This window comes from Drosophila rhopaloa, unplaced genomic scaffold (assembly GCF_018152115.1).
Source record: "Drosophila rhopaloa isolate 14029-0021.01 unplaced genomic scaffold, ASM1815211v1 contig_3, whole genome shotgun sequence".
Lineage (NCBI taxonomy): Eukaryota > Metazoa > Arthropoda > Insecta > Diptera > Drosophilidae > Drosophila > Drosophila rhopaloa.
The window spans coordinates 22411978-22437417 of NW_025335123.1; the positions used below are offsets into that span (position 1 = coordinate 22411978).

Genomic DNA, 25440 nt, shown 5'->3' on the forward strand with positions numbered 1-25440 from the left:
AATTGGCCCCGAAAGCGGATGCCAAGTGATGTGGGCCCTATTTTTGCCCGTAAGCCGCTTACCGACTGTGTTTAATACACATTCCGTGAATTTCGATACATTCCATTTGAGTTCTGCCAGCCGTGTGCATTATTCAAGAAATGCGCCGATTATGCGGCTTGCTCCCGCTCTTATTTATTATGCCCATGCTGGCGGAACAATAAAAATTGCTAATGCAAAAAATATATAAATATATTGTGAAAATGGGGAATTACGAAGGGTAAAAAAGTAAAAATGGGAGACTGAAAATTCAGCCGAGGACAATACGTTGATCCATGATAGATGGCCAGAATGCCGCGATGAATTTTAATTGTGGCATTCATTTGGGCTCCTTTATTTTTGATTTTTTGGGCGTGTTAAACGGCGTTGAAATTTATTGAGTTGAAATAAATTTAAGTTTTTCACAAATTAAGTCGAACGCAACTGGTATGATGGTAATTAATAGCAGGTTGTCTAACCAACTTGTTTTGTACCAACAGGTTGAATGTGTTTTAATTTTATTAAACAATCATAATATGAACTATTATTAAAGTGAACTAACAAAATTAAATTAAAATATCTTATTAAAAATTGGAAAACTACTACCAGTATATGACCATATTAATCTAATAGATTTATTCATAAATGGCATTTATTAAATTTTTGTAATCAATCGATTCGAAGGAGTGTTTTCACCTTCTTTATATGCTAATCGGCTCTTCATGCCGTACATTCCGTATGCACATATTGTAAATATGCAAACGGCTTGGGGAAATCCGGGGAAGATGAGGGAAAAGGTGGGTAATCGCGGTGGGTGGACAGGTGGATTGCGTCACGCGACATATGCAATTATTTTATTTATGCTCAAGCGCCGTTCGCCAGGCACACGCACACATGCATAATTCACGGCTTACATGCACGTACACCTGCCAATATTTGATTTAAGCACACAGGTGTGTGTGTGCGAGTGTGTGTGTGAGTACCTCTTCCGATGAGAAAATCCTTTGGTGAACGATCACAGTAAAGAGTTGTTGGTTTTTTCCCGACAAGCTCCCAATTTTTTCCCCTTAGCCGTTTAAAGTGAATTTTAATCACCTTACTGAATGGTGTATAAAATTAATTTTCTGCTATCAAATGTATTAAACAAAACATTAAACAAGTTAATACAATGCAGATTAATGAGGAATTTGAAAATACATATAATAATCTTAAAATTAAAAATTTATTTGTATATGAATGCAAACCAACTCAACATTAATGCAGATACTTTAAATATATGTATGCAGTAATAAAGAACTAAGTATGTTATAAACAGAGTTCAGAATATATTGTATAAATATATAAATAAAAGTAAAAAATTAAAAAAAAATATTCGGTCATGTAATTTTATAAGAAATCACATCCTGAGAGCTGCATGTGATTATAGGACATCACTGTTACTCACGCATGGTTTGCATTAAGTTTGAATTATGCATTTTTATTTGAACTTCTTTGGCGACGTTTTTCCATTTTACTACATTTTCTTTTCCTTTTTTCGATTCGCCTTCCGCCGCGTTTTCTTTGCCCTTTCCGATTGGAACGGGTATTTATTTAATGGCTCATACTTTTTGCCACAGCATGCAGCAAAGCAGAGAAGAGGTGTGCTTTCCCAAGGATTTTCCGGGGGGTGGAGAGGGGGGGACTTGGCTTTAATCCACGGCTCGATACCTGGCCATAACTCACAGGTGCACATGGCACGGGCCAAATGAAATGAAATAATGAAAACAATTTCAACGCTCGTGCATTGAACTGCAATCGAGGGGGGCGGAAAAGCAAAGCACTAGCAGAGCAAAAGCAAAAGCAAAGAACAAACAAAACTCTCCTGGCCAAAGACCTATTAGTTATGCTACATGGGTTTTATGGGTCTTAAGACTTAGCCACCGCCGGACAATTCAGACACGAACAGCAAAAACAGCAGAAAACCCAGAAATACCAGCACAAGCTGAAGAAAATGAAAAAAAGAAGACAATCTGGACTCAAGTAAACGAAGGAAGGCCCTGCCTTTGAGTTGAAAATCTATCTGTTTTATGGCTCAAAAAATGAATACAAATAATATTATATAACTCTTATGGTCGCAAAACGATGAAAACATTTTTAAGAGATTTTAATTAGGTTATTTATCTTTATCGTTTGCACCCACAATTTTTTATATATTTTATAAATTTTATTATTTAAGATCTTACTAAGAGTGGCAGAAATTGTTATATCAGATCATCATTTGAGTCATCGTTGGATTTTATTATCGACATTTAATATTATGCCCAAAATAATGGTATATATCATTTTGGTTTCGATATATAGTAAATATTTGAAGGCCTGCATGGTTTTTTCTAGCTACTTTTAAGTATTTTCCAGGCCATCCTTACAGCAGGATTCACTGCTCGATTTAGTTATCTATTTTTGAGCAACACTGCGCTGGTCAGAAAACGAATTGGGTACGCTTTTGTTGGGTCGTGTGCCACCTGATCCCTTCGATTAAAATCTTCCCCTGACCCCTTCATTATTTAGACGGTTTATGGCAATCCGTGATTGCACATAAACTTACCTTTTGATGATGTCCGGCCAAGGCAAACTTTAATTTGCTTTTATGCTGCCGCTATCCTTGTATGCGAAAGGTTAATGGTTGTTTAGAAAAACCTGGAGACCTTGAAATTAGTTGTCGAAACTTTCTGCAGAACAATGGATGTTAGGAAATTGCATGGCAAGAAGTTATTTTAGAAACTCCAGGGATTTCAATTTAATGGTTTAGACGTCCAAAGGGGTGGTACATAATTATTTACTTTATAAAACAATCGGCAAAAGCAAATGGTTTTTCCAAAATTAATTCTAGTAAAATCACAAATCTATGCCATAGAAAGAATCGGGAAAAATTGAAATAAAATTATAGCTTCATTGTTTAATAACATAGGGTAACAAAGGATATATAAACTAAGGCTTGGCAAAATTTACTTTGTTTTTTGTTGAGTACTAAAATAAAATTGTCTCAATTTTCGGCTACTAAACTGTAGTTTTGAATGTACATACGTGAAATATCATGTTCTTGGCGTTTGTGTCCCTTTTGAGTTGGAGCTTTGTTTTTCACATTATTTGTCAATTTCCTTTGGGGCGTGCATTTGTCCCCGTCTTTTCGCCTTGCTGCTCTCTTTGTGGCAATCAAAACTTCAATGCAAATTATAAGAAATCGCTGGCATCTTCATCTCTGGCTTTATCCCGGCGAATCCTGCCATGTCCTTGTCCCTTTTGGTTGTTGCCTTCTAGCTGGGTTTCCATTTCCGCAAAATGTCACGTACAGCGCGCAACATGTCCAAACATGCAACAAACTAAATGTTTCGCTTTAAAGCGTCGTGGCTCCATATCCATCCTCCTTTGCATCCTCGGATCCCCATCCACATCCACATCCCCATCCCCGACTTCCAAAGGACACAGCAGGCCATCAGGAGAGCGCCGGAAGCGCTGGCATATTCGCAAAAAGGACGAAAAGCGGAGGAGAAGTCGAGGAAAACGGAACTTAAGGCTATATACATATGCCTCCATTGCAACTGGAGACTGGGTGGATCGAAAGCTTATAGGGCTGGAAATGGGCATTTTAACTACTGATTGGGAAGAATCGAAAAAATGGCTCAAAATGGATCACTTATGTATGTATTTTTCAACTATTTTATTGATAAAGCTACTTAGTAGTATCATCAGAAAAAATATAATTTTTACCTTATCAATTACAAAAGTCTGATCTATTATTACTTAATCAAAATTCCTTTTTATTTTAAATAATTAAATGGTTCGTAGTAAATCTCTTTCACTTTAAATGGCTAAGGCTATTGGCGATTTATGAGATACTTTTTAATCACACTCCCTTTAATGTCAAAATCGAGGAATGTCCTTTTCTTCTCCTGCCCTTGCCTTTACCTTGTTACTTTCTTTGTTCCCCTTTCTTTTTTTTTTTTTGGTAGTAAGGGGACAGTGCTACTTTGTGCCGTCAAATGTCAGCCGCCCGCGAATCGGCCACGCCCACAGCTAGAAGGGGGCGTGACGTCATTGCTGGTGATGAGCAAAGGAAGCAAACTGAAAAATCGGAGAAAAAATAAAGTTACACATTGCTTTCCATTTTGCAACACACTTGAACATGCTTTCGCACTTAGACGAATGCGTGAAGGGTAATGAGGGGGGTGCAAGTGGGTGGGTGGGCGCAGTGTGTGGTGTGTAGTGTGGTGTGAGTGATATGCATTCCACCACCCACCACCACCCTACAATTCAAGTGTGCACTTTACACGCCTACTAGGACTCATATTACTTACTTAGTTTGCGTTTTACTCTTAATTAAGAAGACAGAAAAATCAGAAGGGGCGGCTTGGTGACCCTTAAAAGGGGCTGGTGACCCAACACGAGTGGATTCAGTTATATTCGATAGTTACTTAATTGTTTTATCAAAAAATACATTGACATTTTCGGTTTGTAGATTTTCTATTGTAACCAAAATTCCCTTTGTTAAAACTTAAAATAATCCGAAAATATTATAGACTTCAATTATTTGAAAACTACTTACCTACTCACATTTCGTCCGCCTTAATTGAATCTCTTATACACTCAAAAAAAAGGCATTCAATGTATTTAATAAATAATTCCTTTGACAGAATTTTTGGCTTAAGCTGAGATTAAAGAACAATCTGGGAGTTTTTGGCCCCAAGACAACTTTCTAATGGCCGCGAGCGCAAAAAGGAAATTTACATCAAACCATAATCGATTTAGTTTGTTTTCCTCGCAGCAAGGACACACAGGAGACCCGGGAAAATGGGTCCACCTCCGGGATAATGACACCCCCTCCCGCAAATCCGATGTTATGCCAACTGTAAGATGGCCCCAAAAAAGTGGACCCAAGGTGAACGCAAAGCAATGCACGGCCTGCCAGCTGAAAATTTAATTACATCACAATGGCAGAGGGGTGGAAAATTGTCCAGCGGGGGGAGCTGATAGGAATATTTTCCAGGGGGGGTGGGAAAAACAGAGGCGTGGCAGCGAGTCCGAGCCAAGACAGCGCCACATTTTCCACATTAACGAAATGCTTTTAATTGTGCACTTAACGCTCGTAAAATGTGATTTAATAGTTTCGGCGAATGCCAAAGGGCAGGACACGAAAAAGGACAGGGGCGACGGAGGGGTTTCTTTTCCTTTTTTTTTTTTTTTGGGTGGCGAAGGGGGAGGGCTGCGGCGAATGTCCTTCGTCTGGGCAGCGACGGAAGCGGAAGTGGAAGTTGAAGTTGGCTGCGTTATAAGTTGGCGCAGTTCCTATTTAACCGCAGCACAAGCACACACTGCTAAACACTCGGAGAAAACTGGACCACAAAAATCATGATAAGTAACTAGGTTCAACATAAAATTATATTAATATTTTTTGTTTTAAATTAATCCTTAATAAAAAGGTCGAATAAAATAAATACTTAAAATAATTTAATTAAATCTCTTGATATTTATATTTAAAATATATATTTAAATACAATTTTATTAACAATTGTATGAGTAATGAGTAAATAAAAAACTGTAACTGATTATACAAAATAATCCCTTTTTTTACCAGATTTTATCTTGAAATTGTTTTTTGGATTAAGAATGTAGCCATAATATTATAGTAAATAAATGATTTTTTTCAGTGCAATTAGACTCACACAATTACAGACAGCTGACAGTCCAATTTGGGTCTGCATAGGTGCGAGCAATCGGGGACTCCATCTCGATGGGAACTCGGAACTCGGAACTGGGAACTCGGAACTCCGACGCCTGACTTTGGGAAATTCCCCTGCCGTCGGCTGGCAAACAATAAAAGCCAAGGGCTTGTGCTTTGTTCACACTGTCGACATGAAGATGAGGGGGTGGAGCTGGGGCTGGGGGTGGATGAGGATGAGTATGACGGGCTTGCTGAGCTGAAATCAATACGAACTGGGTCACCAAATGGGTCCCTGTGCGGTCACTTAACCAGGAACCAGGCACTCAGTCCCCGGTGGCCAACAAACAGGCAGCATGTCGGACAACTGTCGACCAGGAGCAGGACATCGGGTGGGATCTGGTGACACGGTGCAAATAAGCCCCAGATCCTGGAAAGTTCACCTTAGTTTTGACTGACATTTCGGATGAGAAAAAATTTAAGCCGACAATTGCCACTTCACTATGGTACTTATAAGTGATTTACCACTTATGCGATTTAATGCTCAATTAAAATATTTAAATGTTCTTTGCTGAACGGTGACTCTATACTCAAAACATAGACTTAGTAAAACAAATTTTTATTATTGGTTTTAGCCAAGTTTTAGCAATTTTACTAAGCGAATTTCGAAATGTTGAAAAAAAGATATCAAAAATGGTATAACATTTCATGAAATTAATATCTTTAAATTAGTAGTCAAAATTAAGACACCCAGAATGATGGTTTATATAGGGATGTATATTTCTAGTTAAAGTTGACGCCTTACGACTTTGAAAGCGGACATAATCTGCTCGCAAAAATGCACATCCCAAGCGATTCGGGTAGATCATCATTTAGTAAAGGGCTTCCAGATTCTTCAGGGGTGATTCAGTACGGTCGAAGGAACGAGGGAGGTCCAACTAGGAGCTCCTCAGCATCGGTTTGGTCAAGTGTCGTCGACTTTTCTTGCCCTCAACAGGTTTTTCTTCATCCCAATAGCCGCAGAATAGAGTGAACATGCCATCCTCGATGGTCAGGAATCCGTGCATCCAGCCGGCAGTCAACGTGTTATCCACCGCCAATCGCACCTCGTCCACGGACTTGGCCTCCATTTCGGCCACATATCCAGCCACCTCGTCCAGCACCAGAGGTCTATGGAATACGTTGAAGGCCTCCAAAATGTGATCGGCGTACAGGTAACGCGACATTACACAGCCAATTTCAGGGACTTTTAAAAATTCCCAGTTAAAAACTAATTTCAAAAGGTTGGGAAATGTTCAGTGAATTTGGAGGAATGGCTCACTGATTCCTATCGAGTTTAAGCTAACATTTTTCTATCAAATAAAATGATGTTTTTCTCAAATTTGTATATAATAATTTAAAATGTAACTTGTGGAAGATAAAGTTGTGGCCCATTTAAAATAAAAGCATTCGCTAACTTTCAAACTACATGTCTTAGCCCCTGTTTTCCTTCATCCTCAACAACAAAATAAAGTTACGGACGAGACTGCCAATTTTAGTTAAGCCAAACAGTCACTTTCCGGAAGGTAAACCTATGGGAAGTCTTCGATCGGGAGTTAAACAGCCATTAGACCGACTTTAAGACCCGCCTCCTTGCTCCTTGAACAAGTTTTGGGGCTTGTGGTTCATGGCTTTCGTTTATTTTGGCTGCCACCGTTCTGGGTTTTCCATTTGGCCAACCCACTTGGGCGGTAATTTTCCCCGAGACCCCACATCAACCGAAAAAGATGGAGAGGGGCGATTATATCGTTTACATTTACATTTACACCAAATGCAGGAAAATTGGAACGCCAGCCATTTTCCCATTTTCCTCTGACTCCTTTGGCCCATTTAGTTGTTGTTGGCCGTTTAGCATTCGCATTCACTTCTAGATTTGTCATTTATGATAAGCAGTCTTGGCTTGAAAAAGGCACGGCCGAGCCCCTGTTTTCCGACCCTTTAAGCCAGGAACTACTGTACCATCCGGTATATGTATGTATCAGTTTAACTGCATTTGGCTTAGATGCAAATTTGAATTTCTGGAGGAGCTCTGTGAATCATGTAGAAAAATCTGAGAAAGAGATACATATCATTTAGCACACTAATCGAAAAGAAATTGAAAGGAAAACCACATAAATCATGGAGAATCTTTGAAATCTTCTAATATATGCTTCTTTGTATACAAATATTAACAATAAATATTACTTAGTGCCTAGAAATATTTAATTTTGAAGGGTTCCTAACTACTTTAATATAATGAGTGAATGAACTTCTTTTTGTGATCTGAAAACAAAAGGTTTTTAATTAATTTTCCTTATTAACATATTTATAGACTAATTAAATCTTTAAAATATATCTTTGTTTTGAAGGTAAATATATTTTTTGAAGTGAAATGGACACACACGTTTAAAGGTATTATGTGCAGTTGTGTGTGTAAGCTGTCATAAATTCTTAAATGCATGTAGCTCGCTTTTTTGGCAGGGAAAGGCATTACTTATGCCATGGGGCCATGAAATGTGTCAAATTGCACAACAAGTTTCGTCCTGCCCTAATGAAATTAAGCAAAAATCGATGGAAAACGCCCCAGAAACAAGGTCTCCTTTGCCTTTGACTTTGACTAATGAAAGTGCGAAATCCCAAATGCCAAATGAAATACTTGCTTGAGGACATGGTTGCTTTAAGTACTTATGTATGGTTTTGTTTCCCTCAGATTAAATGGAAAATTAACTTTTAGAACTAAGAGTATTTTTAAATTCAATCTCTGGATTTCTAACGTTGAATTCCCCTTGTAACAAGTCAAACTGCCAATTTCAGACACTGTCTCCTTCCATTTCTACCAATATTTAATGATGCCTGCGGTTAACGATGCGGCTTTTAATTTGCTGCCCATTGCCAATCCATAATGGACTTTGTATTGGATTTGAGCGGGGGATTTCGAATGAAGTATGCAAAAAGTTTGCAATTAATTCCGATCAATTATCGAATTAGTCGAGACAACTTTGTTCAATTAAATTCAAGGAATTTCAGCTAATTTCATTTTGCACTCCACTGAATTTGTTTGTGTTGCTTAATTTGCCCACTTTAAGTTTTCTTTGAACATACTTTATACAAGTGCTGGTTTGAACTAATTAATGATGATTATTTATGGCTGTGAAATTGCTTAAAAATGTCTGGGAAAACTAAATGTTTTGATTGGGAAAGTTTCATACAACTTATTATGATTTAACTTGAAAGGCAAGTAAAGTAATCAAAACAATTATATACATATTAACCACTTAAATGTCTGAAGTTTTTGGTATCATTCATAATTGATATTTGCATACATTTTATACACTCAGTTTAAAATAATCCTTTAAAAACCCAAATAGTTTTAAAGCTTTATTGGCAAAAAATGTTTAAGTTTGTAAAAAAATAACCTGTTCCTGAATGCATTAAAACTGTCGATTTCCCGAATTCCCATGCACAACAATCACATACACCTCCCGAAATACGCAGAATTAAGCCTTTCGGCATTTGGTTACTTGCCGAAATCCCCTCGAAATCCCTTAACAAAAACAACCAGCAAGCCACACAAAAAAATAAAAGAAAAATGCACCAAATCAAAGATCCATTTGGTTTTCGGTGAGTGAAAATTAACGTTGTCATTGTGGGTGGGGCAAAAAAAAACGTGGGGCCAACTGTTTTGGGGCTCTCCGTTCGGGTTTCCCCATTGTCCATTGATTGAAGCGTTTGTTGTGGCCAAACTGGGCGAGTCAGAAAGGGAAATCGGAAATGGGAAATGGAAAATGGAAAACTGGGGAAATGGGGAAAACGGTGAGGGCGAAACCGACACCCCGGGGCAAACAAAAATCAGTAGCAGGACGAGAGTGCTGTAATGGAGTTTTAATTGTGCCCCATCCGGCCGCCTCCCTATTTTCCTATGCGTTTTTCCCCCCATTCCAGATTTTCGGCCCCCTGGCATTTTCCGATTTCCCCGGACACAAAGCGCAGCCAATTGGCAAATATGCTTTGACACACACCGGAGCAATCGTTTCGGATCGAAAGGCCACAAAGCCAGTCCAAAAGTCCAAAGACCAGCCGCCAACAGCAGCCAAATTTTAGATTCACTTGCGCTGTAAAGTACACAGATAGAATATCCCTCTATTATTAAAAAAGTTTAAGCCTCATTGTATGTGTTTTTGGTATCTATTTCTATGTGATTAATTTTAAAAATATGGTTTAATATCACTTTTACATTAATATACATGTTTCCTTTTCTTTATTTAGTGAGCACCAACTAAAAAAAAGACCCACAGTTTACTACTTCATAGTATTATTGGCAAGTCCAAATTAGTTTCATATTAATATTAAATGTATTTTTATATTATAATCATGTAGTTTTGATATTATAAAATAATTGAAAATATATACTTCACATTTTCCGAAATAGTATTATTTTCTGTGCATGCAGCATTCGCGCACACCCATTTACTGAGTGTGTGGGGCATGCCCCCATTCCGGAGGAGGTGGCAACCGGACCCTGAGATAATGCCAACAATCAGAAACACGCTCTAAGCGCGCTTTGCCCAATGAGCCGCAGCCGGGCAACAAAAAGCGAGCGCCAAAGCAAACATGAAAAGGAATCCGCCGGATGGGATCTCATTGAAGTACGTTTGCCCTACACACCAAACTTATACCCTGCAGATTATTAGACACCATGAATATATTACAATGTGACAGTATATACCTACAAAAACTAGGAGGAAAAGTGAGTTTATACACCAATCAATAACTTTTTTAGTGTATTAGAATTTAATTGGGTTTCTATGTAGAAGATTTAATATTCGAAGCGCTCTTCACTCAATGCGCAATCTGTATTAGGGGATTATGTTCAAAACATTCAGTGTTTTACTCTCTCCTTCTAACATCCCTCCACAAATTCACATCATTCCACTTCATTACAATCCGAATGCCAATTACCCCGCTTAACGTCATTTCAGTTGGCAACCAATTGCGGTTTTTGAAATTATGCACTGAATCTGGGAAGGATTTAGATGGGCAATGGGCGTAGCACTAAGTAAGGAAGGAATAGCCTCTTTTACTGTTCAAAACTGAAATTACTGCTAGTCATAATTTCGTAATTTCCTGTAAAAGTTATTAATACAAATAACAAACTTATGGGCTAACAGGAAATCCATACATTTGACAAGAAACACATTTTTAAAGATGAAAAAAAATAAAATAAATATATAATGTAATGAAAACTTTCTTCTGAATACATATATATCTTATACCTTACACATTTCAGTCTGGGGCTGTTTTGCAGGTGAATTGTGGATGAAAAATTCCGTTTATATCTGCGTGTATCACATGGTCGGCTGTTAATCTTGCTGGTGTTCCGTGGGAGGACAATCCTATGGGATGGACGGGATGGACAGACGGCCAGTGCGGGGGCAATTAAAAATTTATTGAAAATTGATTTTTAAGCGCTCATCCCCGAAGGCTCCGTCTGCAGTTTGCTGTCGCAGTTGTCGCATCCCAGCGGTCAACGTTGTCTGCCGGCCAGACAGTTACCTCATCCTCGTCCCCATCATCATCTGCATCTGCAACTGCATCCGCGTCCCATTCCCTTGTCGACTTAATTGCAACGTTTAAAAAATTTCCATAATTTCGCGCTGTTTGTTTGCTCGGCACTTCAGTGCAGAGACTACTGGTTCTCCTGGTTGTCCAGCAGTGGCTGCTCCTCCATAATTTGTTCTCTGAATCTATCAATATACAAATTTTTAATTAATTAAATCATAATATATAAGGTTTACAATATGCAAAGGGAAGGCATGTTTACAGAGTTATAATCTTATAAAAACGTAGATTGTATACCCATAGGAAAGACATACATTATGTTTTTAAGGTCCTGCATCAGCACCCTGTTTGCGTTTCTACTCCATTCAGTTTATCGACGGCCCCTTCTCGATTCGGCTGCCGCCTTCCTGAAGCGATTGTGCGAGCCGGCGCCAAATTGCTTGCCAGCTGCCAGCAGCGCCGTGGAGCCGGCCACCTCGTCCTTCTCGGGCAAGTGGGCCACATGCAGGATATCGTACAGCAGCTTGGCGCTCTCCTGCGACTGCAGCAGCTCCTCCAGCTCCTTTTGGCTGCGCAGCAACAACTGCCGCAGGCTGCCACCCTTCCGGAGTAGGCCGTGTATATTGCGCGTATGAACGCCGGGCAGACGTAGCAGGAAATCGTAGATGCCGCTGTTGAAATGCAATTGCTCCCCCGCCGTGGGCTCATCGCTGCCCAAAGCCACCGCCTTTTGGGGATCCGGTTCGGGTTTGCCCAGCTTCAATTCCTCGAAAAGCTGCGCTGTGGCATAAGGACTGGGTGACCAAATGAGTCGCAATCTTGGGAAATGCAACGTGAGCAGCTGCAATTTCTGGACTATGTCCGCATTGGCCATGCTCGTCTGCTGCGAGAGCATAAATTTTCCTTGCAGGTGAAACGGTTTATTCTGATCGAACTCGATCAGCAAAATAGGTTTCGCATAATGTCTTTGCATCTGCACACATTGGTTGTACAATCTTCCCGAATTCAAGGAACCAATTAAATCCGAAATTGACTTGCGTTCCACACAGACATCCGGTGTGAGTATATAATCGCCAATCGTAATGGTCAACGGCAGGACCTCCAGGCCACGCTTGTGAATTAAACAGGGCAAATCGGAGCGGAATTCACGCATATCCACTATGACTTTGGGCGTCTCTTTGGGTGCCTGCGAAACTTGGCCACCTGCCTGACGACTCTTGGCATTTTCGCCCGCCAGTTCATCATCATAATTCTTGAACAGCAAGAAGGCTTCATCGGTCTTGCCATCCTGGTACTCGGGTATCACCATTTTCTACGCGGGAAACGGAGAAAATTGTATTTTTTCAAAGGAAATAACAAAAATTCTGCACAACTCACACTTTTGGTATCGATTATCAACTCAAAGGCGGCTTTTTCCCGTCGCAAACTGGTCAGATAGGCCTGCTCCTCCACGGTGCGTGCATGGATCAGAAAATAGACCCTCATTCGATCTGCAGGCGGCAGACGACGCCTGGCTTCGAAAACCTCCAATTGCCGAATGGCCGTGACATTCGTATTGTACATAACCACATAGTGAGGCTGCAGTTGCTCCAGCATGTGCTCCAGTGCCATCGATCCCTCACTTTCCGTTTTGAAGGTCTGCAGACAGATATACGGCTGATGAGGCAACGCCGCCAGTGCCGCTGTAACATCAAATTGCTCAAGTTCCGGTATGGTTTCGAAAATGGAGACATCTGGATCGGGTTTTATGTCCAATAAAGGCTCCTGCACCAGCGGCTGTGTCATGGTTAGCATGTAACTCTCCTCAAAGTGCTGGCCCTCTGCCTCCGACTCGCTTAAAAGCTGAGCAAGTTCATCCAGACCAGCAGCCGGTGGTTGAGAATTGGAAGCCTCCTCTTTGAGTGGCTCCTTTTTATAGGAAGCCTGTTTTAAAGGAGCTTCCCTGCCGTGACCCTCTTTGGCGTACTTATCGCTCAGTTTGCCCACGGGCATTTCATGATGCAGTGCCTGCTGGAGCAGAAAACGTGGCCCACCTTGTGTGAGATACTGTTTTAACTGATGACAGGTACGTGCATCCTGGCAGAGGATCAATACTTTTGGCTGTTCCGTTCGCCTGCAGCGTCGCATATCACCGGGTATATCCTGGGTGAGCAGGTCCGTGAGTGCCTGCCATTTGGGACACGGTTCAGGTTCAAATTCTATGTGGTTAACCCAATTAGTTTGGTAATAAATAGTTTTAGTTTTTACTGAGGGTTTTTAGCTTACCCTGCTGTCCATTGAAAACACGCTGTCTGGAGAGCTTGAAGATCTGCTCGGCGGCATCTAGTAAAGTCCATCCTGAGTTACTCAGGGCATATTCCGTGCTCCGATAGCGTTTCATCAAGGCATAGGCACTGACAGCATCGTGGTACATGGTGGAGCTATAAAAATACATAATTTAAGTAACGGAAAATATAATACAACTGCAGCTCCCATTCGTACATCATCAGACTGCGCAGAATCTTGAGATCGGCCACTATTAACTTGGTCTGCGAATTTAGCTGATGCCAGATGCAATCCAGCTGCGCCTGCAGTATTTTGTGGAACTTCTTGGTCACACAGTTCTCCACGGTGACCGCATCCATATCAACGGTACGATTAATCCGCTTGATCTCCCGCACCAGAAAGTTCATAATGTCCAGGATGTGCGTTTGAATTGAAGTCATGTTCTGGCTGAGTGGAACATGAAGTTCAATTGTTTGTGTCTGCCACGGCTGCAAGGAGCCACGAACGGTGGCATGAAATCGGGGCCAAATATATAAATTCTTCACAAACAGATTGCGCAAGGTGCGCTCTACATGCGAATAGCCAATAGTGAAGGCCTCCGGACTGCTGGAAAATGCCTTCACGAATCCGGTTTTGTTCTTCTGCCGGTACAATCGCAACGCGAATGCCTCCTGGCAACTTTCGATGATGGTGTGCGCCCTCAGGACAATAATTCCGCTGATCAGCTCGATGGGAATGCGCTGCTTCAGCAGATCCACCACCAGGATACGGGTGCTGATGAACTGTAAGCCGCCTTCCACATAAACTCGCTCCCTAGAAATCCGAAAGCAAAGTAGTTTACAATATATACAAATTAAAATTGCAGTTAAAGTAGAAAATTCACTAATTAGAGTGAAAGGGAAGCTCATTATCACTGATAATAAACAGCGTATTTTTTTGTTTTTGGCTCATTAAGAAAAAAGTAAAATAATTTTTATACCAAATTTGATATACTGTAGAGATTTCAAAGACATACGTTATGTTTAATGAATAGTAAACTTAAAATTTATACAGTTTTTATAGAAAACATATGGTCTATATATGCAAATTTATAAATAAAAACAAAAGCCAGGCAAATAATGATTTTTAAGCTTCTTTTGAAAACATGTTTTTGGTTTGATAAAGAGAAAAATATGAAATAGTGTAGGTTTTTGAAACCAACATTAGTAAGCGTTTTTAACCATCTGCAACGTATTTTTCATACCAATTCAGTATACTTTGATTCTTAAGATGAGTTATAGATTTCAAACTTTATATATTGGAAGCTTGCTACAGATTTTAATGAGATCCATTCGGTTTGTGGAAAGATCGTTTAGTTTTCATGGAAAAAATCCCTGAAACTATTCTTAGGTCCTTCGTCTTGTGAGTTTACCTTTCTGTGGCCGTATTGGCCACTTCGTGGACATATTTGGGTTCCATTTTGGACTTCAAATACTTCTCCTCCCAGTCGGAACTGTTGATCACGAGTACCAGATTCCCGGAATCGCTGTAGGCTTTCAAAATATTGATCAAAACGCGTTCGTAGCTCAGGCCTCTGTAGGAATCATATATCTAGATTAATTTGGCATATAGCTATAGCTTAGAGGTCTTACTTGGCGCAAACTAGAAGACCATCCGCCTGAACCTGATCGAGAAACATTTGTTTTTCGTATTCCAAGAGCACCACATCCTTGCACATCAAATACTCCTCGGCGGTCACTATATTTGCCAGATCCTCGTCCTCCTGAAGAGCGGCGGTGGTTTCCAACAGTTTGGCGGGATCCAGTTCCTCCGGCTGTTCTTGCTCCTCCTCTTTTTCATCATTTTCTGGCTCCAGATCGGACATAATGTGATATTATTTCCAAGGATTATATTTCGCAACTGGACAAATCTGCCGGTTCAGTTCAATCAGCTGTTTGTGTCTATCGATAAGCAATGGAGGCAGTGCTGCCGGATCGCCAGAAAATGTTAAGCAATAAAAAAATACAGTAGTTACTAGGTATATTTAAAATAACAAAAATCAAGTTAATTGTTTCAAAAGTGTATAGTGGATAATACTCTTGCGGAGGATATTATAAAATTGGTCAGAAGCTTGTAGCTTAGGGAAGGAAACATTTCTGACCCTAAAAAGTATATGTATTCGTGATCAGCATGACTAGACGAGTTGATTTAGCCATGTCCGTCTGTCCGTCTCTTTTTAAGCCGTTTGCTTGCTCAGTTTAAAGCTAGAAATATAAAAATTTCGCAATCGTGTTTTTTATGTATACGCAATCAAGTTTGAAAACGGTGGATGCTCAGGTGAAAAATGTTCAATTTCGCTTTTATTTTATTAAATCGTGTATAAATTGCTGGCTATTGACAAAATATTAGTTGTAATTTTATAAAAATTGGTTAACTATATCCCATTGCTGCCATATATCTATCATACTGACCATATGGTTACATGCCGACATATACTATAGATTCTTGGAACTTAAGTCGTATTTTTTTATGTGTACGCTGATCTGACCGAATAGACGTCTATATCCTATAGCTGCCAAGCAATGAGGTCGAAATTGTTCAATTCCCCTTTATTTTTTTAATTGATGTAAAAATTGCTCGTTTCTGACCAAAATTAATTTGTTTGGTGCTTAAACTTATCCCTTAAGTTTTAATCAAGATCTTAACTATATCCTATAGCTTTCATATATGTCTCATATATATCATACCGTTATATGCCAATATATCCCATAAAACTTTCGAACATTAACATTAGCTTCCGTTCTCGGTTTTTATTTAAATCAGCTATTTGAATTTATGGCTTTCATCTTACAAACAGACATAAATGATCTGTTTAGGTTCAAAATTTTGAGGTGTTCGTAAGCTAAAAATTGAAATTTTACAAGTAACTGTTCAAAAATAGGTGGATTTTTAAAATATTTTTATTTAATGTTTTGTTATATTAATTTAGGTAAAGTTGGCCATGCCTTTACTGTACTTACCTACCGTTGATCTGGCAGCTCCTTTCAGTGGATGCTTCGATAATCGATAACCAATATACAAGTTGCCGGCCACATTAACTGTAGAATTAAGCACGTGCAGTAGGCATTTCAAGAAGCTTGCAATTTTACGCCAGAATACAGCGCTATATCCCAGTAATTGATATCTACATCTGTGTGAGTCCGTACTAGCATTCAATATTATTTTTTTTTAAATACATTTTTTTGGTAAATCCCCAGAAAAATGTCAAAAGAGCGCCACTTTGCTTCGGGCTCAGAAGCACCGGGACAGCGAAAGAAGTCAAAAAACCCAACTAACGGTACAGCTAAAGCCAAGAAAACGGTTAATTCTGAAATCGATGGAGATAATTTCAATGACCTTGACAGCCAGATATTTGATTCGAAGAAAAAAAATGAGGAGAAGAAAATTTTGGAGGAACTGGAGTACTATTTCAACATGGATGGCGATGGACCAGCCTCGCCAGAACCCCCTCGCATGCAGGGCAAATTTAAACCATCCAGGCCCATTGATCGCAAAAGACATCAGCAGACAAACGATTCCCCACCAGAGGATGCCAATAATAATAAAAAGCAGAAAAAGGTGGCCAAGGAATCTGCCGCATCCATTCGCAAAAACCGCCGCAGTGTGGGATTGAAAAAAACCGAGCCAATTGTGGTAAATGGAGAGGCTCGAGCCTGTCCTTTGGTGCGTAAGTCCCTGCCAGCAGCGATCTCTGGATCCACACTCAAATCCCCTGCTAAATCCTGCCCGCTGCCGGAAAAACCCAAATCCCTGCCACCTGGAGTGGCCAAGTCCTGTCCTCTGCCCAAAAAGGACAAAGCTAAGAGCCCTGTGATTAAACAGGAGAGACCAGAGGACTCCGATGACTCCTCCGAAGAAGACGATACAAGTTTTGAGCTGAAATGGGGCACCAGTTGCAGTATCAAACGCAAAGAAGAAGCCCCAGCTTTGCCAAAAGAAGTCCACAAATCCAACAGCATCGAAGCTGGAACTCGCATCTTTCAGTGGATCATCAATCCCGTCAAGCCGGATAACTTTTTCTCGGACTTCTGGGAGAAGAACGCCTGCCTGGTGCAGCGCAAGAATCCCAAGTACTTCAGCGAGCTAATATCCTTTCAGATGATCGATGAAATGCTGATACGTAACCATCTGGACTTCACCATTAATTTGGACATAACCAGCTATAAGAATGGCAAGCGCGAGACCCTGAATCCCGAGGGCAGGGCTCTGCCGCCAACTGTTTGGGGCTTCTATTCGGATGGCTGTAGCATTCGTTTGCTAAATCCCTCTACCTTTTTGCCAGGACTGCGCCAGGTGTGCACCGCATTGCAGGACCTTTTCCATTGCCTAGTTGGGGCAAATGTCTACTTGACCCCACCGAATAGTCAGGGATTTGCTCCCCATTACGATGACATAGAGGCGTTTGTCATCCAAGTGGAGGGACGCAAGCGTTGGCGTTTGTACGATCCGCCCAAGAAGTCGGATCAACTGGCCCGTATCTCCTCGGGCAACTATGAGCAAGAGCAGTTGGGCGAGCCAGTACTCGATGAGGTGCTGGAAGCCGGCGACCTTCTGTATTTTTCAAGAGGCACAGTTCATCAGGCGATCACCGAAGAAGACCAGCACTCCCTGCACATTACTTTGAGTGTGTACCAGCAGCAGGCTTATGCCAATCTCGTCGAGAAACTAATGCCCATCGTGCTCAAAAGGGCGGTGAAACAGAGTGTGGCCTTGCGTCGGGGACTGCCGCTGCACACCTGGGAAGTTTTGGGTAAAGCCCAAAGCTCCACCAAGAGTCAGTCGCGCACTCAACTGGTTGAGGATGTCCAGAAGTTGGTTAGCAAACATTTGATGCCCACCGCCCAGGATATCGATGAAGCGGTGGATCAGCTGGCCAAGAAGTTCCAGCATGAGGCACTGCCACCAACCATCTTGCCCGAGGAGAAGGTGCGCACCGTTTTCGGCTCCCGCAATGTGGTAGATGCGAAGGGATACTGTAGCTGCGATTACAAATTCACTGAGGAGACCGCTGTGCGTTTGCTGCGTGCCAATATACTGCGTCTTGTTAAAGAAGACGATGACTCCCTGCGCATCTATCATCATGTGGACAATGCCTTGGAGTACTGCAAATATGAGCCCACCTTCATGGAGATTCTGCCAGCGGAATGGGCTGCCGTTGAAGTTTTGATAGCTGCCTATCCATCGTACGTTAAGGTGGGCCAGTTGCCCATGAAGAATGCGGATCGCAAAGTGGAGGTAGCCTTAGCTCTGTGGGAACGTGGTCTCCTGATGACTGAGAAGCCATTTAAAGAATGAGGAACATTACGAACTAAGAGTATTACAAAACATAAGGCATCCTATAAAATAATACCGGAAAAACTAGATAAAATGTATACAATAAGGCAGAAACAAGGAAACCAAAGGAAAAGCAGGAAAAGCAAAGAGCATAAAATGTTTAAGATGTCATAAAACCAATACAAGATCGAGGACCTGCTTTTGATATCCTTAGGAGATCCAAAAAATCTTAGAATTAATGTCCAAACTAATGTCACCTATAAGGCCTGCACGTCCGAAGGATTGTTTTATGTAAAAATGTTCTTATAACACCATTATTTCTAATGTGTAATTCTCAAGTTCTGCGGGAAAATCAATCACATATAATATATAAAATAGAATATACTGTTTCATATAAATGGTTGTTTTAACTTTTATTGACACTAATTAAAAAGGGAAAATCAAAAAATGATGGGATTCTCTTTTAGGCGCTGCGGATTCTCTTCCGTTCACGATAGAGGCTTTCCTGTTGAACTGAAAATAAATAAAATAAAATATTTAAAATGGTGGGGATGAATTTATATGGTCTTAAATAGGTAATTCATTCAACAATAATAAAAAATTTTTGTGAATAAAACACTGCATTATTATTATAAAATTAAGTAACTACTAAAATAAGGATGGAATAGATATGTTTTTAAGAAATTTAGTTTAAAATGATCAATTTTTATAAATGGCATATTATATATGTACTTCTAATTCTTCTCCAGGCGTTATGAATATCATATGTACATCACATCTATGAAACATCTTCAGAAATAAATGTGGTTATAACAAATTGAATTTGTTTATATACATTTATAATGTTTAAAGGGAACTTAATTTAAGGGTTTCAAAGAAAGCGTATTAAAAGTTGCTGAGATGCCAGTACAGGCAGTACTCACTGTAAGGATCGAAGCGTATTATCTCCAATTTTTCGGCCAAACGATCCCGAAAGGCATTATATTGATGTCCACTGACCACACTTTCCAGCAGAACCATGATTCGCCTGAAAAACGCATCATTATTACCAATAAACCCTTTTAGGAAAGCAATATAACTTACTTGCTCTTCACTTTCTTGAATAAAACATTCGTTAGACGCATTTTGTTTCAGTAAATGGGGGAAAATTTATTAAAATTCAGGAAATGCCGCAAAATTGTTGTGCAAGCAAAACGATAAATAAGTAAAACAGCTGATTGCGATTATCGAAAGTCAGGTGGCTTTGGGCAGAGTTGCCAGATTGGTCAACGTAAAGCTTGTTGCGCGCGCACTTTTTAAATTTGTAAGCTCCAGTTGCGGTTAAGTTTTAAAATCAATATACTATGTACGATTTATAATTTATTTTATAAATATTACTAAGAATTGAGAGTTTATTGTTTGTAATTTGTTAGCAGCAGAAACATCAACCAATCATTTACCAAAATATCATTAAGCAGAGCAATATTTAATAATAAATTTGTCTGTATATAATTACAATTCAAGAGGTGGAATTTAATGTGAATTTGGGAATAAATGTCTCGCATTAAATATCTCAGACTTAAGGCATGTATTTACCTTAACTCTTTTAACCTGTGCAAATTCATTCATAAATCAGTGCAAAGCAAATGCAAATGTTCATTATTAAAATTAAATATTTTAAAATATATAAGAAAAAGACACGTTGGTTCAAGTCCCTACTATTTATATTCTGGTTTCATAAAGCGGATTGCGCCCAAGATTAATGGTCTCGTTTTTAGGTACGAGGTGGTCACACTAATGGACTCTGGCCACACCAATCTTCATACTCGTGCGAAACGGACGCGAATTTTCATTTGTGCTGCAGAAACCAAAAACAACAGACCAAATAAAAACAAAATAAAAAAACGGTCAAAATTCCGGGTAAAAAAACAAAAGCGGTACAAATAGAAAAAATACCTCAAAACTACCACAAATCAGAACAAATTGCGTAAACTAAAGTCCTTCGTTTTGGAAACCAAAAAAAATCAGCGCTACACGCGCTTCTTGTCACTCCTTTTTGCCTTGCGCTCTTGTTTTTCTTTTTTTTTTGGTTTCCCTAGAACTTAAGGTTTGCGCGTGGTAAACAACTCTTCTTTTTTTTGCGGTGAAAGTTTTTTAAGTGCAAAAAAGCCAAACAAAAATATTGAAAAAAACAGAAACCAAAAAAGCAGCAACAATAAATCAACAAAACGGAATCAAAGTCAAACAAACATACCGACAGACAGACGCGAAAGAAGCTTCAAAAGAGAGAGGGATAAAAGGAGGAAAAAGAGGAAGAGGAGGAGAGAATCAAAGGTAAGAGCATTGCGAAAAATGCCTATTCTTTATTTTGGAATTGCATAGTTTAAAAGTTTTGTATTTAGGGGTTGCAAGTGCGAAATTATTTTTTAAAGCCCACTTTTAGGCGCCTCATTGAAGCTAACATCCTGCAAGGATAACACAATAATCCGAATTAACTACTTTCAGTAGTCAAAATAGTGAACTTTTGTTTTTTTCTTCAGCTCCAATATGTATGAACAATAAAATAATAATAATTAATAATAAAGTAAAAACTACATTATTAGTACCAATGTGTCTGAACTTTTTATTACTTCTTAATCAATACACATAAATGTAATAAATGAGCTGTATTTTCAAAAGTTAGCAAATTGTTTATAGAAAGCGGGAGTGAAACTTTTATTCTGTTTAGAGACCCTTATTTCACTTTTATGGAAATAAATGGATCGGTTTTCTTTATTGCTTAAAACTTTGTGATATAAAAACCTGACAGCTACTTTTTAGGCATATAATCTTTAATATTTATTTACCGCAAATAATTAACTGGAGTTTATTGACGTCAAAGAAAGTTCTTCAAAAATAACAAAGACCTTTTTGTTAAGTAGAAGTTGAAGGTAATAAGATTTAAAACATTTTTTTTAAATTTATGAACACCATATTTCCTATTTTCGAGAAGTTTTCTTCTTTTGTTAATTTGTCAAGGTTTATAGGACAATTTTGATTCTGTGTTTCTTGCTTTTAATTAATTAGATAATTATTTACCTTACCAAGGCGAAACAAATATTAGAATGAATTGTTTAGCGTTAGGACCTCCACCATCACGTTTTCAAATGCATGTTTATTAAAAATGTTTGTTTCTGTGTACCTTTTTAAATACATGATTGTTGATATTTAGAAAAGGCGGTTTTGGGAAAAACGATCATGGTCTAAATTGTAAATAATTTAACAAAACGTAAACTTGGCCATAAAGATGGTCGAAAAAAGCAAGAACAAAGGGGGTGGGAGCGGAGGGGAGATGAAGGCAAGGCAGAGGAGCAGGTGAAATATATAAACAAACAAGCGCAAAGAGGAAGCTACGCAAATACATAAGTAATTGAATAAATAATGTAAAAAAAATATTAAATTAGAAGAAATTTACTTGCGCGCACGCCGACGCAAAAACACGAACTCATGAAGGGGGAGGGGCTGATGATAATGGGGAGAAGGAAAAGAAGAATGAGGATGATGAGGGGGAAAAGAGAGAAACAAACATAAAATTGAAGCACTGAAATTTAAACACGCAAAAGCAAACAAAATTTCGCACGCCCTCTCGTTCGCACTTATTGCCACCTGGTCGCCCCGTCATACTCGCACTCACGGCGGACACTTGTTTCAACCTCTGCCGACGTCGACGCAGCTAAAGTGCACTGAAAAAAAAGCAAACTCTTCTTGAAAAAATTTTCAGATACTTATACAAAATATTAGAATTTTAAAGTTCTTAAAAAAATTAAGAAATATACATTCAATAAGATATAACGATTTAAATGAGATCAAATTAATTGGTCTTACATTTATAGTTTTACTTGAACGTAATAGTTCTTTTTTCTATATTTAATAAACAAATTAAAATTTTTTTATTTCAGTAGATGCAATAAAAAAATAAAAAAATGAGTATCATATCGAATACAAATTATAATTTTTTTTGAGTTTGAAAGTTGGACTTTCCTAATAACGTTTTTGAATAACACAATTAACTAGGCTTCCCTGTAATGAAGTGGCTTACTTTTAGTGGCAAGTGTGGCGATCAGAAGCATTTGTTTCTCCCACTTCCTTTTGTTTGTTTGCCCTGCAACCAAGCGAAAGGGGGCGGGGTCGATGGTCGGTGTGCGGTGGGTGGTATCGGATTGTGCAATAAAGCTATAATAACAAGAACAAAATAACAAATAAATCGTTACAACAACCGCCGTCGAACACTCATCGCACCCACACAAACGCACTTTCAGTGGGCAGGAGAAAGAAAGAGGGGGGAAAAAGAGGGGCCAAAAAACAATAATCATATTTGCACTTACTCTCCCGCTCGCATGATCAGCACCCACGCAAAGAGTGAGAGCAAGAAGATATGGAGAGAGGAAGTGAGCAACAGAGAGCCCCAAAACAGTAGTCAATGGTCAAGGAAAAAAGGACATGGGAATAAATAACGTATTTTTGAATATTGCTGCAATATACAATTTAATATATGTAGTTTAACTAATTGGAACCGTGAACTTGCAACAACTACCAAGACAGAATAAGGTTGTTTAATTTTAAATATTTCCTTATTCTTAATTCTAATAGATAAAGAACGTATCACCAAAATTTATCAAAAACTTACAGGTGTTCTATTAAAGAAAATATTTGTGGTAATATTTATTTTACAATTGTATTATATTTAATGTATACTAATCACAAAAGGTCTAAAATACGTTTTTCACAATACTGAACTCAAATATTTAAAAAGAGGAGATAAAGGAGGGCCCACTGTACTTAAGATAAAATAGCTCTTTTTGGTTTTCGAGTGCTTAGTTCTCCGGCGTTTGGCTCTCCGTTCTCAGTTGGTCAGTGTCCGTCCGCCGGAGCTTTTCCCCTTAGTCCGCTCGCATAATAAAATCCGCGATAAACAGGGAAAACAGAGAGTGAGAAAAGAGAGAGAGAGAAAGCAACGTGTTTCTCGGTTTCGTTATGGTTTTTTGGTTTTAATTTCAGTTTCGTTTGCCGCACAGGTTGCATTTTTCTATTGTATTTTCCTCTTTATTTTTTTTGTGTGCAAATATTCACTGCGATCGCCGTTTTTTTTGTGCAGTGACTTTTAGTTTGTGTAAAGTGATGAATGCAAAAAAAGTACAACAAAAAACATTCGGGTGTCACCTGTTGTGAGAGAAAGAGAATCGGCAAGAGAAAGGTGAATAGGGGAGAGAGAGCGGCTGATCAAACTGCACATCGCGCAACGATCTTCTCTTACCAGAATTCGCAAGGCGGGAAAAAACAAACAAATATAAATAAACAGAATTAATAAACAAAAATACGTATCAAACAATAACAAGAACCGAAGCCAATTAATTAAATACGTATACAAGTTAAACACTCAACAGAACACAAATAACTATGGTCAAGTGCACTGTAAAAAAATCAGATAAAAATGTAAGTACGTGAGTTTGGACCCAAAAAATATATTATTTTGTTTATCAGAAGTTGAAACACATTCTCGAGATTAAAATTTAAAATATTCCATTTAAATTGTTGATACATAATTCTGGGAAATTTTAATTCATATGCATAAGTCCACTGAGTCATATTATTCTATTATAAACTTTTTTCCACGTCATGAGCCCTTTACAATAAATCCGAATAGTATTTCAAGAATTATAAAGGAATTAAAAAGGCGACCCAACCACATTTCACATGTAGTAATAGATAATAAATGTATGCTCAGTTCCGGAAATATTGTTATCTCTCTTATGGAAATTGCTTGGTAACAATTTATGGTCTTGTATGCAGTAAATAAACTTGAATTATCATAAATTATCAAAAATCGCTGAGGATTACCAGCTCGAAGATAAAACGTTGGAGGGCAAAACACGATTTCCGTGGATTTAGAACATCGCTTTGTTTGGGTTTCTATATATAGAACTTACATAGGAGTACCAGAGTGAAGGTGTTTGTTTGATATTCGTAGTTTTATTTCATCCAACGAATGAGCAAAATAAAAGAGCGTCGAATTAGATTTCCAAAATGCAGGTAATTTTGTTTAATTAAAGTGGTTTAACCTCGATGAACTGACTCCACGTTCCATTTGCCATATCCATTTGGATGATATAGAAAACCATTCCTATTCGCATTTTCACACTCATTGCGACAATTATGGTTCGCATTGTATTATGCATTTATCGAGTTAAGGCCTTTTGTGCTCCCAACTCAGTTCACCTCGCTTGATTTGATTCAGCGATTCAGTAATTCGGATGACATTGGGCCATCCAATGAATGGCAATGTTCAATCTGTACACGCGGCGTATGCGTAATCTTTTTTACGGCTCTTCCGCACTTTTACTTGTTACAAGTAAAATTTAAGAAATGGCCTATTTCATTGGTAATTTACCAGTTTTCAAAGTAGTTTATTTGAAATTTATTGGTTTATCACCTACCATCAGAAACTGTTTGCTGACAAGCCTACGTTTTATACCATTGAATAAAAAATAGTTATCTCTAACTACTATAAAATAGTTCGATTATTTCAATACCTACAATGATACAAATCAAAGGTT

The 25440-nt window shown here is 38.8% G+C and overlaps 5 protein-coding genes across 7 annotated transcripts in view; 2 read left to right on the plus strand and 3 right to left on the minus strand.

Annotated features, from left to right (window-relative positions):
* Positions 1-6469: 6469 nt before the first annotated feature.
* Positions 6470-7023, minus strand: LOC108045325. The gene has a single exon (XM_017124610.1). The coding sequence runs from the start codon at positions 6937-6939 to the stop codon at positions 6652-6654; it is 288 nt and encodes a 95-aa protein (XP_016980099.1). The 5' UTR covers positions 6940-7023; the 3' UTR covers positions 6470-6651.
* Positions 7024-10686: 3663 nt separating this feature from the next.
* Positions 10687-15463, minus strand: LOC108045376 (DNA repair endonuclease XPF). The gene is made up of 7 exons (XM_017124690.2): positions 15187-15463; positions 14967-15128; positions 13772-14368; positions 13556-13710; positions 12668-13488; positions 11605-12602; positions 10687-11475 (listed from the first exon to the last, which is right to left on the minus strand). Exons 1-6 carry the CDS (start codon positions 15417-15419, stop codon positions 11661-11663), a joined length of 2910 nt encoding a protein of 969 aa, XP_016980179.1. The 5' UTR covers positions 15420-15463; the 3' UTR covers positions 10687-11475; positions 11605-11660.
* A 1161-nt stretch (positions 15464-16624) lies between these two features.
* Positions 16625-19266, plus strand: LOC108045368 (bifunctional lysine-specific demethylase and histidyl-hydroxylase NO66). Its single transcript, XM_017124679.1, has 2 exons — positions 16625-16726; positions 16792-19266. Exon 2 carries the CDS (start codon positions 16796-16798, stop codon positions 18887-18889), a length of 2094 nt encoding a protein of 697 aa, XP_016980168.1. The 5' UTR covers positions 16625-16726; positions 16792-16795; the 3' UTR covers positions 18890-19266.
* On the minus strand, positions 19251-20081 carry LOC108045369 (39S ribosomal protein L33, mitochondrial). The gene is made up of 3 exons (XM_017124680.2): positions 19952-20081; positions 19792-19895; positions 19251-19381 (listed from the first exon to the last, which is right to left on the minus strand). The coding sequence occupies exons 1-3, from the start codon at positions 19990-19992 to the stop codon at positions 19332-19334; spliced, it is 195 nt and encodes a 64-aa protein (XP_016980169.1). The 5' UTR covers positions 19993-20081; the 3' UTR covers positions 19251-19331.
* Positions 20082-20726: 645 nt separating this feature from the next.
* Positions 20727-25440, plus strand: part of LOC108045336 (1-phosphatidylinositol 4,5-bisphosphate phosphodiesterase) — a 52732-nt gene continuing 48018 nt past the window's right edge. Inside the window, exons 1-2 of one of the 3 annotated variants that reach the window (XM_044461416.1) lie at positions 20753-20767; positions 20998-21181. The gene's annotated coding sequence lies outside the window, so the exon portion shown is untranslated. Of the gene's footprint in view, positions 21182-23921; positions 24320-25440 lie in introns of those variants that run through there. The other 2 variants (XM_044461415.1, XM_017124629.2) reach the window with 2 other exon arrangements.